The sequence below is a fragment of the Tigriopus californicus genome, chromosome 11, assembly GCF_007210705.1.
Source record: "Tigriopus californicus strain San Diego chromosome 11, Tcal_SD_v2.1, whole genome shotgun sequence".
NCBI lineage: Eukaryota > Metazoa > Arthropoda > Copepoda > Harpacticoida > Harpacticidae > Tigriopus > Tigriopus californicus.
In genome coordinates, this window is record NC_081450.1 from 8,907,726 (window position 1) to 8,922,708 (window position 14,983).

The 14,983-nt window shown below is 37.9% G+C and overlaps 1 protein-coding gene across 3 annotated transcripts; it reads right to left on the reverse strand.

The window, feature by feature from the left end:
* Window positions 1-87: 87 nt before the first annotated feature.
* On the reverse strand, window positions 88-5,716 carry LOC131891074 (homeobox protein OTX1-like). 3 transcript variants are annotated; one of them, XM_059240573.1, is made up of 5 exons: window positions 4,638-5,093; window positions 1,941-2,089; window positions 1,703-1,867; window positions 1,483-1,628; window positions 88-1,200 (listed from the first exon to the last, which is right to left on the reverse strand). In XM_059240573.1, the coding sequence occupies exons 2-5, from the start codon at window positions 1,969-1,971 to the stop codon at window positions 493-495; spliced, it is 1,050 nt and encodes a 349-aa protein (XP_059096556.1). In that variant the 5' UTR covers window positions 1,972-2,089; window positions 4,638-5,093; the 3' UTR covers window positions 88-492. The 3 variants fall into 3 exon arrangements, with proteins under 3 accessions (XP_059096556.1, XP_059096558.1, XP_059096557.1); XM_059240575.1 differs by lacking the exons at window positions 1,941-2,089; window positions 4,638-5,093 and adding an exon at window positions 5,606-5,716; XM_059240574.1 differs by lacking the exon at window positions 1,941-2,089 and having other exon boundaries at window positions 4,638-5,084.
* Window positions 5,717-14,983: the final 9,267 nt, after the last annotated feature.

The following is a 14,983-nucleotide window of genomic DNA, read 5'->3' on the forward strand; positions in this document are numbered from 1 at the left end:
AAGCCTGTCTTTTGAACCATTTACTCTCCTGGATGATGTGATCTCTTTTCGTAAGGGCTCAACAATGAGTTGTACGGGTACAAGGTACATGATATATTTTGAACAATTTATTGCGTATTCCAAGTTCTGCATTAGTCTTGAGTACACAGGATGTCGTGGTGCGACAACTGCCGTCATTTCCACGGTGTGCTGAACAACAGTAGTTTTCAAAATTCATAGGTTGGAAAATGATAATCGTAATGATAATAATTGTAATATTGAGGAGGAGGTGTGAAATAATAGTGATGACGATGATGATGCTTATGATCAGTGCACAGGGAAGGACACCTAGTGGCTGTATCTGGTTAGTAACCAGCGAACCCAATACACTTATCCTTGAGCTGGAGCCCTTGTTTTGGTTTTATTCATACTTTATAGATCCGTATCCTTCCCTGCACTTATTTTGAATCTAATGCGCCCTTTGAACAAAGGTGGTCTTGGTGTTATAAACATTCACAGGTGCTGATATCTTTCATTCGAGAATGAATCATATTCAGAGGGTATTGACGGGGGTAAAGCCGATGAGCGAAGCATCGAGGGTGGAGGAGCACTCCCTCCAATGTAGTGCGGGTTCGAATATTGGTGCGAACTCGGCTGATTGGAATGACCAAAATACGAGAGATCCACGCCCACTCCCGGGTAGTAAGGAGAATGAGAATAAGAGTTGTAACTTGACACATTGGTTGACGCCTGAGTTGTGAGGTTAGAAGCCTTGACCTGCATGAGCAAGGTGGATCGACTTGGGTTATTCAACTCTGCAGCAAAGTGGTTGTTCGGGTTCCAAAATGACGAGATTTGCGCAGCCTCGTTGTTATAAATATCTAGCGAACTTGGCACGGCCACAGGGGTTATGGTAGGACTTGGATAGGAGGAATTTTCACTCGCAGAGTTCATGGCTGAGAGGGCATTAATATTCTTGGGCGGAGTCCCGCTGCCTCCTCCCCCTGCCGCTCCACCCACCGCGCCTAGAGCCCCGTTTGTGCCGGTGGTTCCACAAAGAGGGGACACACTCTCTCGGGACTTTGCACTACTACTATGAGGACTGGATTCCAATTGCATCACTTTCGCCGCCTTTTTGGCCTTGCTCGTCTTGCTATCTGCTTCTTCGGAACGTTGAGATTGCTGTTGGCGACATTTGGCGCGACGATTTTTGAACCAAACCTGTAAGACAAAATCAATGAGTAAAATGCATCAATGCCGTCGGACAATATTAATCGAAGACTTTAAGGCAAATCAAAAGTGGTTGGAATACCCTCAAAACCAAGTGAACATATTTCAAGGTAGAAAGTATATTACTAGAATTACTGTATACGGTGAGTCTGATTATGAACTAGATCAAGGTTTCAAATCGAGGAAAGAACACTCTTACTCATCATCAACCAAGCGATGGGCAAGATACATGAGAATGAAGAAAAAAAGTATTTGCAATTATGGCCTACTTACTTGAACACGTGACTCCGGCAAGTTGATCTTTAATGCAACTTCTTCTCTCATAAATACGTCAGGATATCTGGTTTTTTGAAACAAGGTTTCCAAAACATCGAGTTGTTGTCTGGAGAATGTAGTTCGCTCTCGGCGTTGCTTCTTCACTAGATATACGAATCAAGGAAAGTACGTCAATAAAGAGTTTGCTCAAGATTTCTACATAAAAGAGTTCACCTACCTCCATGGCCATAGTGATTGGGTAACGAGTCCAAACCATGCGAGGGCATTCCCAGCGCAATTCCACTCATATGATATGTGGGTGTACTTTTTAAATATGCCATGGTCGCCGAATGGTTCCCAATGGTGTTACCAAAGTGTGATGGATAAGTCGTCATTGGATAATCTGGAAGAGAATGAAAAACATTACTAACCTTGGTTTACTCAAAAGAGCTCAAGTTTCTACTCAATCGTAACACCTATTCTGCCGCCATGAGCCGCCCCGAGCATTCCCGTTAGCGCACCAAAACGTGATGAGCTTCATTCCATTCTGCTTCAAATGAGATTGGCCCTCGTGAGTGCCAAAGAAACATGATACGCGATGAAATTCGATTTATATTTTAGTTACCTACATAAGGAAACAGGAATAGTAATAAAAGTAACAAACTAGGGGTGATGCCAATGCCCAGAGCTTTAGCTATTCCTCAATAAAAGGAACCGATTACAATTCCTGTTCCTATGGCCAAAGTGAATAACTCGTTCCCCAACCATTTCTTGTAAAAATTCATACTGGCGTTGTTTGTTATAGGGAGGAAATTTCGAATACACACGCCTTTTCACTTTTAAGAAGTAAAGGAGTCCCAACATGTCCTGCACTCTAACGTAGTAACTAGAATTGTAGTAGTAACCACTCTAAGAACAGTTCATTGCCTGAATGGAAAAGGCTGGTTTGAAAACATCAATTCCACAAATTCCAAGGGACTTCAGTTATTCCCTACTGTTGTTCCTAGCAATAGGGGATTAATCTTCAACAAGTGGGATCTGGATATTTGTTTTGAAATTGAATTCATTATAAAAGAAACACTTGATGTAGTTTATCCAGAAACAGGTTCCAACGTGCGGATGCAATTAAAATGCTTAATTAGTGACATACGAACAGTTAGCATTGAAATAATTCGACCTGGTTAATATTTTTAAGCTCCAGTTGTGTACCCTAATTAGACAAGTCCTCTAATTCGTCTCTGTTTTGAGACTAATGAACGTCAACATAACTTAAATGAAAGGCACTTTCAACAGTTTGGGTTTCAATACGTGTTTAAAAGAAGCATGCGCTTCCTTTGACTTTTGAATCATTCAGGAATTTGTTTCAAACTCACTTCTTACTTTTTGCATTTTGTTTACCATGTGTGATTTGGATTTTTCATTAGGCCCAACATAAAGGGTAAGAATCAGATGATTCTCATAGAACATGTCTTGAATGACAATGTTGCTCGCTTTAGTGTCTGTACGTATAATTCGTTCAAGATAACTCAAAAGTATTATAAGTCAAAGTGGCCAATCTGTTTAATGTCTTGAGAAGGGTGGTTAACAATATACTGTATGTAAAAGTGCGCTCTGCCGGTTGCAAGGCGTCCTAGTTTTGGTTTGAAATTTTGGTCTGAAAATCACTTGAAATGGCCATAAACCACATGACGGCCATACTTCAATTCAGATATTTATAATTGGACAATGACAAAAAGCTATTTCACTCATTTCTACGAGGATTTTATCAATAGAAATGCTGAAGCAAAGCATTATTCATGTAAATTCATGCCAATCATCTAAAACCAGCCTTAACCTATTCGAAAAGTGATTTACGCTCTGCACGTCAGAGTGCTCTTTGCAAGCTTTTGTTAACAGGGCAGGTTCAGCCGATTCTTCCAGGTTGATTTCTAATGCGTATGAGCCGTCCTTGATATAATCTTTAAAAATCTTTGTTTGCGATCGAGGATGACATTTCGCTTTTGGGTTAACTCTCTTGACGCTTCCAATCAGCCTTCTTGTGCCATCATCATCACCATGATCTGGCTGGTTGGCTGACCCGGTTACATAGATAAAAATTGTTTCTTGGACCTGACAAGTTATTTTCAATTATAGTCAAAAAGAATAAAAATATAATTCACTTTTCCGCATGGGGTTCCAGGGATTAGTTTCACTCACATGTTTATGTGTATTATAACAAGGTGTTTTTTGACGAAGGGGTAAATTCATGTGATTTAAATACGAGTATCCAATAGAAAACGTACAGTAGAACGAAGAGCAATAATCTAAGCGTTATTAGTAGATTACGTACCCTGTTGTCTTTCGAAAAAATGTAGAGTGAAAAATGTTTGATCCTCTTACGTCGTTTGAAGAACAAATGCTCAAACGTTACAACGTCAAAAGATTTAAGGATTTGTGAAGGCAAAGTATATGGTCCAGATAGAATGATCAATATAGAGGGAATGAATATAAGGTGAACTATAACCTTTCATGCGTACTTATTCCAATCTCGAATTTAAAGTACTAGTATTATTGAGTACGGCCAATCATAAGAAACCAGACGAGTATAAATAAATAAAATCGCAAATAACGCTTCAAAAAGGAAATTGCGCCGCCTTGACTTTTTCTTAACAGTGCCTCAGCAAAAAAAAACCACAGGACAGAAAGGAACTTTGCTTAAGTAACGATGACCATTCATGCCGCAGGAAATTTGTTTTGTCCGTTACATTCACCAATTTGTGATTGTTACAACCAATCTCGCATGGAACGTATGGCATGTACTCGAACATTTTAAATAGAATCGGCTACTTTCGTACTTCAATTACAATTAACGAGATGATTCACAACTGATTCAATCAATTCAAACAATGATCTGTTATGAAATACTACCAAAGATTTATTCCCTCCCGTTTAGGAGCCAAGATAATGAGCACTTTTCTCTATCATACTCTCGGTTCTTGATTGGAAAGTGAGACAAAAATAGCGAAAAATTAATCCCATACTTCAGGGTGCCAGTTTTTTCTTCTCTCTCCCATCAATCATTCAGTGAGGATTCTGGGACACTACTAAAGAACTTGGCCCACTCTCCACGAAGATTTTCAAACCTAATGGGCTTTTTAACCTCAAAGTATAACTCCTTGACACAGTAGTAGTACCGAATTGATGCATGAGGTCCGCGATTTGATGTTATTAATGATGCCACTGACGGTGATGTTGTAGAAGCTGATGCATTGGTTGAGGTAGAGATGTGATATTTACGCCACTTAACCCACACAATCACTGGTTCAATGGTCCGTTCGGCACTGATGATGAAAGTAAAATAACACCGAGTTTTGAAACATTCCAAGAAGCTCACAACAATATGCAGCAGAAGCTTTTTGACCACTCTCACTATCACGGTAGATTGACGGTCAGTCTTAAACAGTTCGATTTGATTTTGAGTGTCAATCCAACATACCCTTTCACTGAGCGGATCGAGCTGACCACTGGGCCAAGGAGTGAGTGAGAGGTAGAGACTAGGGAGCGAGCTAAATGAGCGATTTGATGGCTAGTTGTCACCCAAAAATGTAGTTTCAATGTCCCCAGAGGACTCTATCGAAACGCGTTGTCAATCACGTGTCAAGACCCCACCCCCCCAATTATGGTTACTTTCAACAGTTCATCACCGTTGGGACTGAAACATAACAATGCTGGAACGAAGATTGCGTCTTCCAACAAATCTCTAATAATTGGCAGGTACTGTCATGTTGTCATTGCCAACAAACTCATTGATATTGCTCCAAATAATGCCACTTCCTTAAGTTGAGACAATGAGCGTAGAAAAGCACTGCCCTCAGGCCACTGTGATCTTTAAACATAGAGGGAGGACTAATAGCAGTTCTTGACTTTGATTCAATTTGTCCTCCTTCCTCAGTTCTTGACTTTGATTCAATTTGTCCTCCTTCCTGTTCAATCATCATGAGTTATTTCTATCAGATTGTAAAGGGTCACAATAATGGCCAGCAACGTTTTTTGCATGTTCAACTCCCTATATCTTGGGCACAGGCTTGAGTTCGGGGATTTTTTCTCCATCCAAGCAGCTTTGGTCCCATTGTTTGGAGATAATATAGATAATCTTCCTTACCTTGACTTTCTTAACTTTAATTCCTAAATCTTCTTTGGGGAGCCTCACTAATCTTCCGTTAAGTCAGTTCAGCAGGTTGCTGGATTGCTTTTAGAACTTGATTCTCCCTTCTCAAGTCATAGGATTGGCTCGCGCTCTCTTCCAATCAGAGGCTTGCGCGCAGTTCCACGGAGACAATCGAGGCGGGGCTAAGAGATGAACGTGAAGCCCCTCCTCTCTCAAGATCTCGAAAGGAAGTGGATCTTCGAGATGAGCCTAGCCTTTCATAATCAAAGACCTTGATGAGAGATGCCCGCATGCATGAGGATTCCAGAGGCAATCCCACTCATAAGCCAAGTTCAGCGGGTTGTCATTTCAATGGTGCTGTAAGTCAGTCTGAGCCCGTCCACGTAGTCTCCAGCCGAGTTCAATCCACGTTTCGATTCATTTTAAGCAGATTAAGTAGTACAAGAGAGATTTGTTGGCAACTCTTGGGATTTAGCTGAAGAAGGACAGACTACTTATTGCGGATAAGTCATCGATTATACGCCCAATCCAATGATCCTTTGAGATGCAATTCATCCCGAGCTCTCTTCCGATTGCCATTCCGACCAAAGGCGAGGAGAAAAATTTAAAGGACGGCTAATTCTACGAATTGTTTACTCATTGGATTGAATGTCTACTGCGCTCTAGGTATGATCTGACCTAGATAACAAATGGGCTTACGCATCTACGTAGAATGACTTGTAGACATAGTAAACACTTTTTAGTTCGGCTAAAATGACGAAAGTCGTTAATAATATATTTTGATCTTAATCGGTGCCGTGGGAGATCCTTTCAAACCATTCTAAATCATGGTGCTCGACCTCATTGATACGTTTCATGTTTGAATTGCACTGCCCTTGTAGTATTGGTGTCTAATTGCACGCTACTTTCGATGAAATCAGAACTGTCACTCGTCAAATAAGAAGAGACGTGGAACCCCTCGGAATGTCTGTAATAGGATGAAGTTGCCAAACACTCTATCTAAAAACAGCGAGAGATGCATTCCACTCTCTTTCATTGCAAATTTAAACAAGTATTAACGCTTAACCATCGTTTCTTTTTGATGCGTGGTTTGATCAAATAATATCTGCTTGAAAAGTGCTACACTTCAACCACGCAGAATTAATGCTATAATGCAATTTATCCTCTACCAATCATTCATGGTACGTCGTACCTACCTTAAAAAACTCATGTACTGACCCGATTTTTGTCAAGCCCAAATCTGAGATGGTGCTTTATATTACAAAACTATGTCGTAATATCTTATAACCTTTTTATACAATGGACTACATGGCTTACAAAAGAGTGCGATGAAACTTGCCTAGTCGTTAATTATACATTGTTAATTCAAAGAAAAAGAAGAAACATTCATTTTTGACTGCCACTTCCAGAACTTTGTAGATTAAGTAATGGACTTTGAGGATCTTGCATCATTGTATTTGAATGAGAAAGACGAAGAAAAGAGGCGTGAAGTAGAGCAGTGGCAAAATTAGCGGCCAAGAACTTTTTCCGTTATCTTCCCATTTTGAATAACTTAATCCGATGGTCAGTTGAAGACATGAACATTGCACGTCATCCATTTCTCATTTCTATTCTTTGTTGTAAAATTGACGGATCCGTGGCGAAATGACATCACATAGTCTTAACCTCATCAATAAGATCAACCCGCTTCGAAGAACATTATCACAGGTCTTGAGCATCAACAAACCCTCGACCGTGAAATATGAATGCACCGCCATAGATGCCATAGATGCCAAAGAGAAAGAGAAGAGTAGATACGTGACTCAGAAAATGGCAGTATTATTCTAGAGGTTTTGAATGATAGGTCAAGGAATGATTAAATCAAAACGTTGTTTTCGTGTCATTGGTAAGTGAAATGGATTCAGGGTGAATCAGGGTAATGATCCGAAGTTCTAGAAAAAAGTTACACTATTATGTGTTTAATCATGATTGACGTTTCAGAAGCCAAATATAGTACAATGTCATATAAATTGGGATTAAATTGCATTCAGTGTGGTCAATGGATGGTTGAGCTGACATACGTTATCATTCTCATCTACAAAAAATAAAAGGATCTTTTCTTGGATTATGTAAAGAATTAAAGATGGGAGTCCTCAAGGCGAGTTAGCTGGAGAAAAAATGAAGAGCAGAATTGCTGCTGCATTTCTTTGTTGCCTTTCTGGTCTCTCTTTGGATTCCACGCGTCACTTTCAGTAGCTATGATCTTGACTCTTAGATGGCAGGACAGTAGACCATAGATTAGCGCTACTGTGGCCAGATTATCGTGATTTCTTTTCATTTAGAAGAAACCCATTGGTTTGGCTTCAAAAAATATTGAATTTTAAGCCTTTTAGATGAAGGCAACCCAAGCACTAGTAGCAGGGTTTTCCATTAGCGCTCTCACAATCATGTATCAACTAAATCTTGTTTCTTGGTGTTCTCTTTTAATTCATTTCAATTTCTAGAATTTATAACTTTATGATCAACACTCTCCAAATGGGTTTGATGCTATTGAATCTTGCCCTTGAATATTCCTGGAGCTTCAATTTGTTCACCGAAAAATGGAGTTGGAAACTGCAGCGATAACAATGCTAAGCGGATTATCATTTTCCCAGACACTCACCTCCTTGTTTACAGGAGGACCCTTTACTGCCCTCAATCTTCCGCTACCATTTTCCAAACTTCAAACTTTCAACAAGTTCTGTTGATTGTTAGGGAAAGAGATCGTGACGTGATCTATTTACTGCACATTTCTGTTTTATAATGGCAGTCAAATTTGTTCATTGACGGATGGATTAGGTTTTGTCATCCCCACATGCTTGTATTACATTGCTCTGCCCCTTTCCACCGATGGGAGGGAGGGGCTTATCTTCGACCCTTGCTGAAAGATGGCATCATCGTTTGTGGGTCAGAAGCGTTCATCGAGGAAGGATGGATTCATGGTTTCAATCTGTTCCTTGGTGTGTGTTTCTGTAAAATAATTTGAAAAAACGAACAATGTCTGAGCAAAGAAACTTGAATAATATCCAAACGGTTATGCATGTACTCTATTTGATATATAAATATTGATCACACAAGTGGTTGCCGAATCTTGTTATTTTGATTAGAAAAGAGTGCTCCAAAATACTCGAGATTGACCAAAACCAGTACTTAAATTCATCGCCCTTATTGATACGATACGGCTTGGATTCAGTTTATTGCTTACCACTGGGGGGCCGAGAAAAGATTTGGCCCTCTTGGGCAAAAACAATAATTCTATCATCTCAAAATGGCCCCAAATCTTATCTATTTTCCTCCCAAATGTATATAAATGTCAAAGCCTCGCACTCTTTTATTTCTAAGTAGTTAACTAAGTTCAATTGTGCGGCGGTGAAAAGTAATGAATTAAAGTTCACAAAGGATAACTTTTCAGTAATGATCAGACCTCGGGAAAAATGTAGAAAAAATCAGCAAAATCTATTAGAAAAGGTTGAAAAATGTAAAGTTTATTAAAAACGTGCTCAAAACGAAGCAATAAAGCAAACGCATGTTTTTGCTAAATAAACAAGAATTTAGGTGTCGTCAGATTTGTTGTCGATAAAGTTAGTTATGGATTTGGGGTGAAGTGGCCATTTTTTAATCTCATCCAAAGGGATTGGTTAGATTAATAGCCATATTTCAAGTTTATTTTCATCTTTTTAAAGTCAAAATCACTGGTACAGCAATCAAAACATTTCAACCCTGTCATGGTAACTAGTAAGCATGAAAAATGCCAAAAAGGTACAAAAAAGAAGTTTTTTTTTTAAACAACGTTTTAGGAATTTGACCGGAAAAGGTTTTTTTTCCTCGGCCCCATAATAATTAAACAATTGACAAAGTTACGCTTAAATAATTGATGTCCATCACTGGTCCCTTGTAATCCAAAGCAAAAATCATAGTTAGTTTTGAAATGGTTTTGCTCTGTTAACGCCAACTTCGAAATAATTTATAAAATCAACAATGAGCCTGCTAGGAACTTTGAAGGCCACTAGCTATGCAAATTAGTATAGCGTATACAACCTGGCAATGTTGTGGAACAAATATTCGAATCCAAACATATTGAAGAAATTTCCTTTTTTAGTGGCTCATGAGTTGACAAAAACATTTACTTTGCATTTTAGTATCATTCGATTGCTATGTTGCTAATCTACTTTTTGAGGCAACAATTCCTTGACAACCTTATCTGAAATGGACCCTACGCGTTTGTGAATATACAACGGAGGAAATAAGGAGAGATGTTGCATAGACTTAGCCGATGAGTAGCATCTTCATATGATTTCCTCTGAATTAAAACATAAAGCACAAGAAAGAATCCAAAAGAGCAAAAAGATCTCGAAAAAACGTTTTTAATCCAAACAGTATTTTCTCAATCCGTACTAATCACCGATAATTGTCGACAATGAAATAGAGAATCGTAAAAGAAACGTATGCATTTGTGACGAAAATAAGATACTTTCACAAATAAAGGATGTATCAGTATGGGAATATGAAATTTAGATGAAGAGGGGTTTCTGCAGTTTTATTTTCTAGAAAAAGCTGATCGGACGAACTCATCTTAAATTAGGGAACAAAATGCATGAAACCCATTAGTTTTACTTTATCATCAGATTTACTTTATTTTCCTGTGCCATAATTCTTTGAACTTATACACCTTAAGTTCCTTGTAATTTGTTTCAGTTGTTTGTCATCGTCTTATTTTTGGGTCAAAAAGATATTGTAAACATTCGTCTACTACTAGCTTTATATAATGAATTTATATAACAAAATAACCTTTCTGAAGAACTTTCGGTCGCAATTTAATTTGTTGTTTTGCGAATCCAACATAAGATGACTTTGGCTGCAAATTCTCGTCAAATGGCAATAATAAGTTTTGCAAGAGTCGGAGACGATGCCATGGAAAAAATAGGATATCTTAAAAGCACACAGAAATATGAACTTGATAAAACTGAATCAACAGGTCCGGCAATTATACCATTGCTCGGTGGCCTTGTGCCGTCGAAGCATCGATCAATCCATCAACCAACTAGTCAAATGATCTGCCAATAAACATATCAATCATGGTCAGAACTTGTAATCAAAATATTCACTTTGTGGTGGTCTGGTGGAGCAATGGTGCCAGATGCGGCGATTTTCAGCTAAATTGTCGGTTTCGAAGTCTGGTTGGGAAAATATTTGCTAGAGTGGTTGGCGGAATTGGCCTCAAAAAACGAAAGCATTTGTTGGGAATGGGGGCTTCAAAAAAGTTGCATTTTGTCGCATATGCTGATAGCATTGAGCACTTTGTTTGGTTTTAGAGTACGGAATGGAAAAGTCCAAATGCAAACCAAAATTTACAAAAAACAAATGCATGCAAATTTGTTTTGAAAACAGTCTCGTTCAGAAAACTCTCATCAAAAAATAAGAAAGGGTTTCAAGTATTTGTGGTGTATGAAGTAATTATTAATGAAAATGAAATAGAAAACCTCAGCATATCAAGCCCATAATTTTCTGCACCACTCTGAACAACATAGCAATATTTGAAAGCACTACAGTTGAAACATGTAATAAGATGATTAGTTATGTTGCTTAATCATTGTTCCAAAAATTTAAGGCACTACATCGGAAAGGGTAATTTTTATTTGCACGTCCCAAAGCAGATGACGGCGACCTGGTGCAACTAGAATAAAAAATGTCATCAATAAGATTTAGAAGATATGGATTTTAGAAGAAACAAATTCAGAAACGATATTATTCTGAGATCGATTTTTGGGTTTAGCTTTCTAGAGCTTGGCCAAGCCAAGGATACTTTTAATAATTAAAAGTCTCCCTGGCCAAGCATAAATAGAACTTATACTATCTGTTATTACTTGCTGCTTGGCCTTTTTCCCTTCTCAACAATAGGGGATGTCAAGTAAAGGAAATTCAAGGAAAAATGTGGTCCGGCACCCTGATTTTGGGCATTTTGGGGAGGGAGAACTAAGACAAACATCGCATTCAACTCGCACCATTCGCACATTGATTTTTTAATAATCGAGTGATTTTGAGCGAGTTGTGTTACAAAAACCCTACTAAATGAGCATGTTTGGTGTTAATCAGTGAACACACTATCAAATTGGCTCAATACCACAATGCTCTTTGCTTGGACAAACATGTAAAATGGAAAAAATGTCAAAACTCAATGCATGCAAAGTGCAGTTTGGCTGGGCATGTTGTCTTTGATTTTACTCGATGGAATAACGTCAGTTGTCCATGAACGCGTTTACTTGACTAGCCCTATACATGCATTGTTTGGTCGTTTCTGTTTCAAGCTGGAATACACCAGCTTGAACAATTCCATTTATAATTTGATTTGTTCCAATCATCCTTTTAATTATCGACTTCTTCAGATTCACACAAGCAATCAGAAGTTCGAAATTGAGTAATACGTTTTTGTATTTGGTCACCCTGGCCTCTGCTCATGTCTGAGAATGCTTTTTCAGTTGAAAAGCGTTGCCACTTTGTACCTTCTTCGGTCATATCTGGTAACATGAACAACGATTTATCTCGTTCACATACCCATTTCACATGAAGATGATAGGCACCATTGACCCTTAACGCCATTGCCAGACTAAGACTCTTTAAAATGCAAATATGCCCCTTTCAAATAAGTTTGATCTTGAATCCCCATTTGCAAGTCCTATGAATTTTCTTCCAACTTACAAACACTGGTAACAAATAACAAACATTCCAACAATTGCTTTGGCAAGACGATAGATGTATTGTCAGATTTAGTGACGGGTTCTCACTTCTCGAGCTCAGGTTTTTGTCAGGGCTCAACTTTGCCTGCCAAAAGAAAGTCTCTGGCTTGATAAAATAATGGAGTGCATTCCGATGGCTCCATTTGACACTGAAACATATCATGAAATATATAATAAATGGCAGTAGTACCAATAACTAAACATAAACTTATTAGGTGACCAACAAAATCACTCTTATATGTTTTTCATAGCCGAGAGGTTAGTGTAGAGGCGCATCTCCTCAGATGCGAGCAAGTTTCGTAATTTGAGGGTTTGACTTTTGACTTAATGCTGTGTGTAGGCATGTGTGTGCGTTGATTTTTTTTATATTTTATATGGACTTCCTTCCCGCTACTGGGATTGGAATGTCAGTAGTTCAAAACGAAAAATCTATACGTTTTACATAACTTAAGTCCAGTTTTGATTTTGAAAATGATTTAAAAAGTTAGAAGTTTCAATTGTTTTTCCCAAAAATTTCCTTGATGTTCCTTGTCTTGGACATGGACTATCAGCTAAAAGTAGTAAAAATTGTCACTTAAAAATTACAAAGGATTTAAAAATGGCTATCATTCTTACTTAAGTACCAAGAACTGCTCTATCCCATCATGTTCCCAAAATATTTTAACCGTACAAGTGACAGTTTAATTTTCAAACATGTCACTGTTTGAAATAACTAATTTCTACGAGCTAGCGACGTGTTTTTTCAACGTTAATACAACTTGGTTTAAATTTAAGATTAAGCTTACGATTGACAAAAATAGAATCACATTGTGAAAGATTGACATTAACTAAGATAATTTGTTTACTTCAAAACTCCTTTCATACATAACCAATTTTCTGCGATTGGCCGTATTTCTGGGTGTCATTTTTGGGTACAAATTTGATAACTAATATTTAGGGCTTGGATCTTTTTTTAATTTTAAATTAGTTTTGATTTTTTGGGAGGTTTCTATCAGCAAAAAAATGGATTGGAGGGCTCAAAAGTGCAAATGTTGACATTCACAACAATTGATTCTGAATCAAGGTTGAGGAAAAAACTCATGGATACTTTTGAAGATGTACTATAAATGATACTTTCTGCTCCTACTTTAAATACTGGATTGTCCCAATATTCTTGGTTTGTTGCAATAAAGTAGTTGTTATCTAACTCTTAAATTATTCCAGCTTGCTTTTTGGCAAAAGCTTAAGCTTTTCCTGAAAATGCAACTAGAATCCCAATACACACAAAAGAGCAATTAATCTTTTTTTTCACTTTAGCCAAAGTCTCTTCACCTTGAGAGATAGCGAAAATAAAGCACCCAGAGGAACCAAATTTGATCTAGAAATCTGCATGGTTTAGGATTTTAATTTGGGAATCCAAGTTAGGCGACAACCTCAAGCGCTTTTGACTTCAATTTTTTTGAAATAATGAAGTATATTGAAACCTTTGGTAGTTGCTTCAATCTTTTGTAAAATTAGCCTAATGTTGTCTTTTTATGTGCCTTTTTGCTTTTAAACAGGCTTAAATGTTTGCGTTTGAGAACTTTTTTTCCTGTGAACAAAAATTGTTCGGTATATTCAAAACAATTTCTTAGTCATATTTAACCCTCAAAGAGGTTTTTTTCCAAGCCCTAGGCATAATTCTGGCCTTAGCACAATGACAACTTGCCAAAAAATATCTATACGTTCAGTTTTATTGACTGTTACGATATGGTCCCCTCTGAGCTTCCTAAGAGGCCTTTCTATGACTTTTTGAACATAAGATTGAGATCTTCTGACTTTCATGGTCACACATCTGCTTCGAAATTGCGGAATTTCTTTTAAAATATTATACAACTATCTTATCACATTTGAGATCGTGTGGATCAGCATTTTTATCACATCCGGAATTTCTTCCCACGCTGAGGTTGTGACTGAAGTATTTTTGTACTTCTAATGCTGACGTTGATCTAAAAAAAGTCTCATGATTTTTGCACTGGCGTCCTTATTTCTAAGAAATTTGAGCAAAATGAAATTTCGACGATGTTCTGCAAATGCCTCCAGTGACTTAACGCTTGAAATTGGTTTTCTCTATTTGCAGACATTTTTCACCAATAAACGAACGATATTTCAAAATTGTAGCGATATTTCTTTCTCGTCAACTTCAAACGTTTTGACAACTCTTCGGTGTCCGGATTTTTACGCGTTCGACCTTTATTTTTCGAGTGCTGACTTTTTGTCGTCCACTTCCGTGATCAGATATTTGTTCGTTACCCATGCAGTCTCACCGAGGGCATTGACAGTTGCCCTCGATGATTTTACTCAAATAAGCTTTTATAAAATCACATGGTTGAAAATCGGAACGATGGACTGTTATGGATTAGCATTAGAAAAATTTCCATTCTAATTTTTTCAAGCCCTCGAGAATCCCGGCTAGTTAAAACAAGAAGTCCAACGCTCTTCTTTCTCGGGCTCCTTCATTGTTCAATTGGCAGCCGCACTTTAATATTCGTAGGGCGTTTGTAGGCGTTGATTCAGTAGCAAGATTTTAGTTATATTTGGACAAATCTTTGACTAAAATGAATAAAAGTTAAGTCAAATGAATAAATGTTCGTCTTTTCCG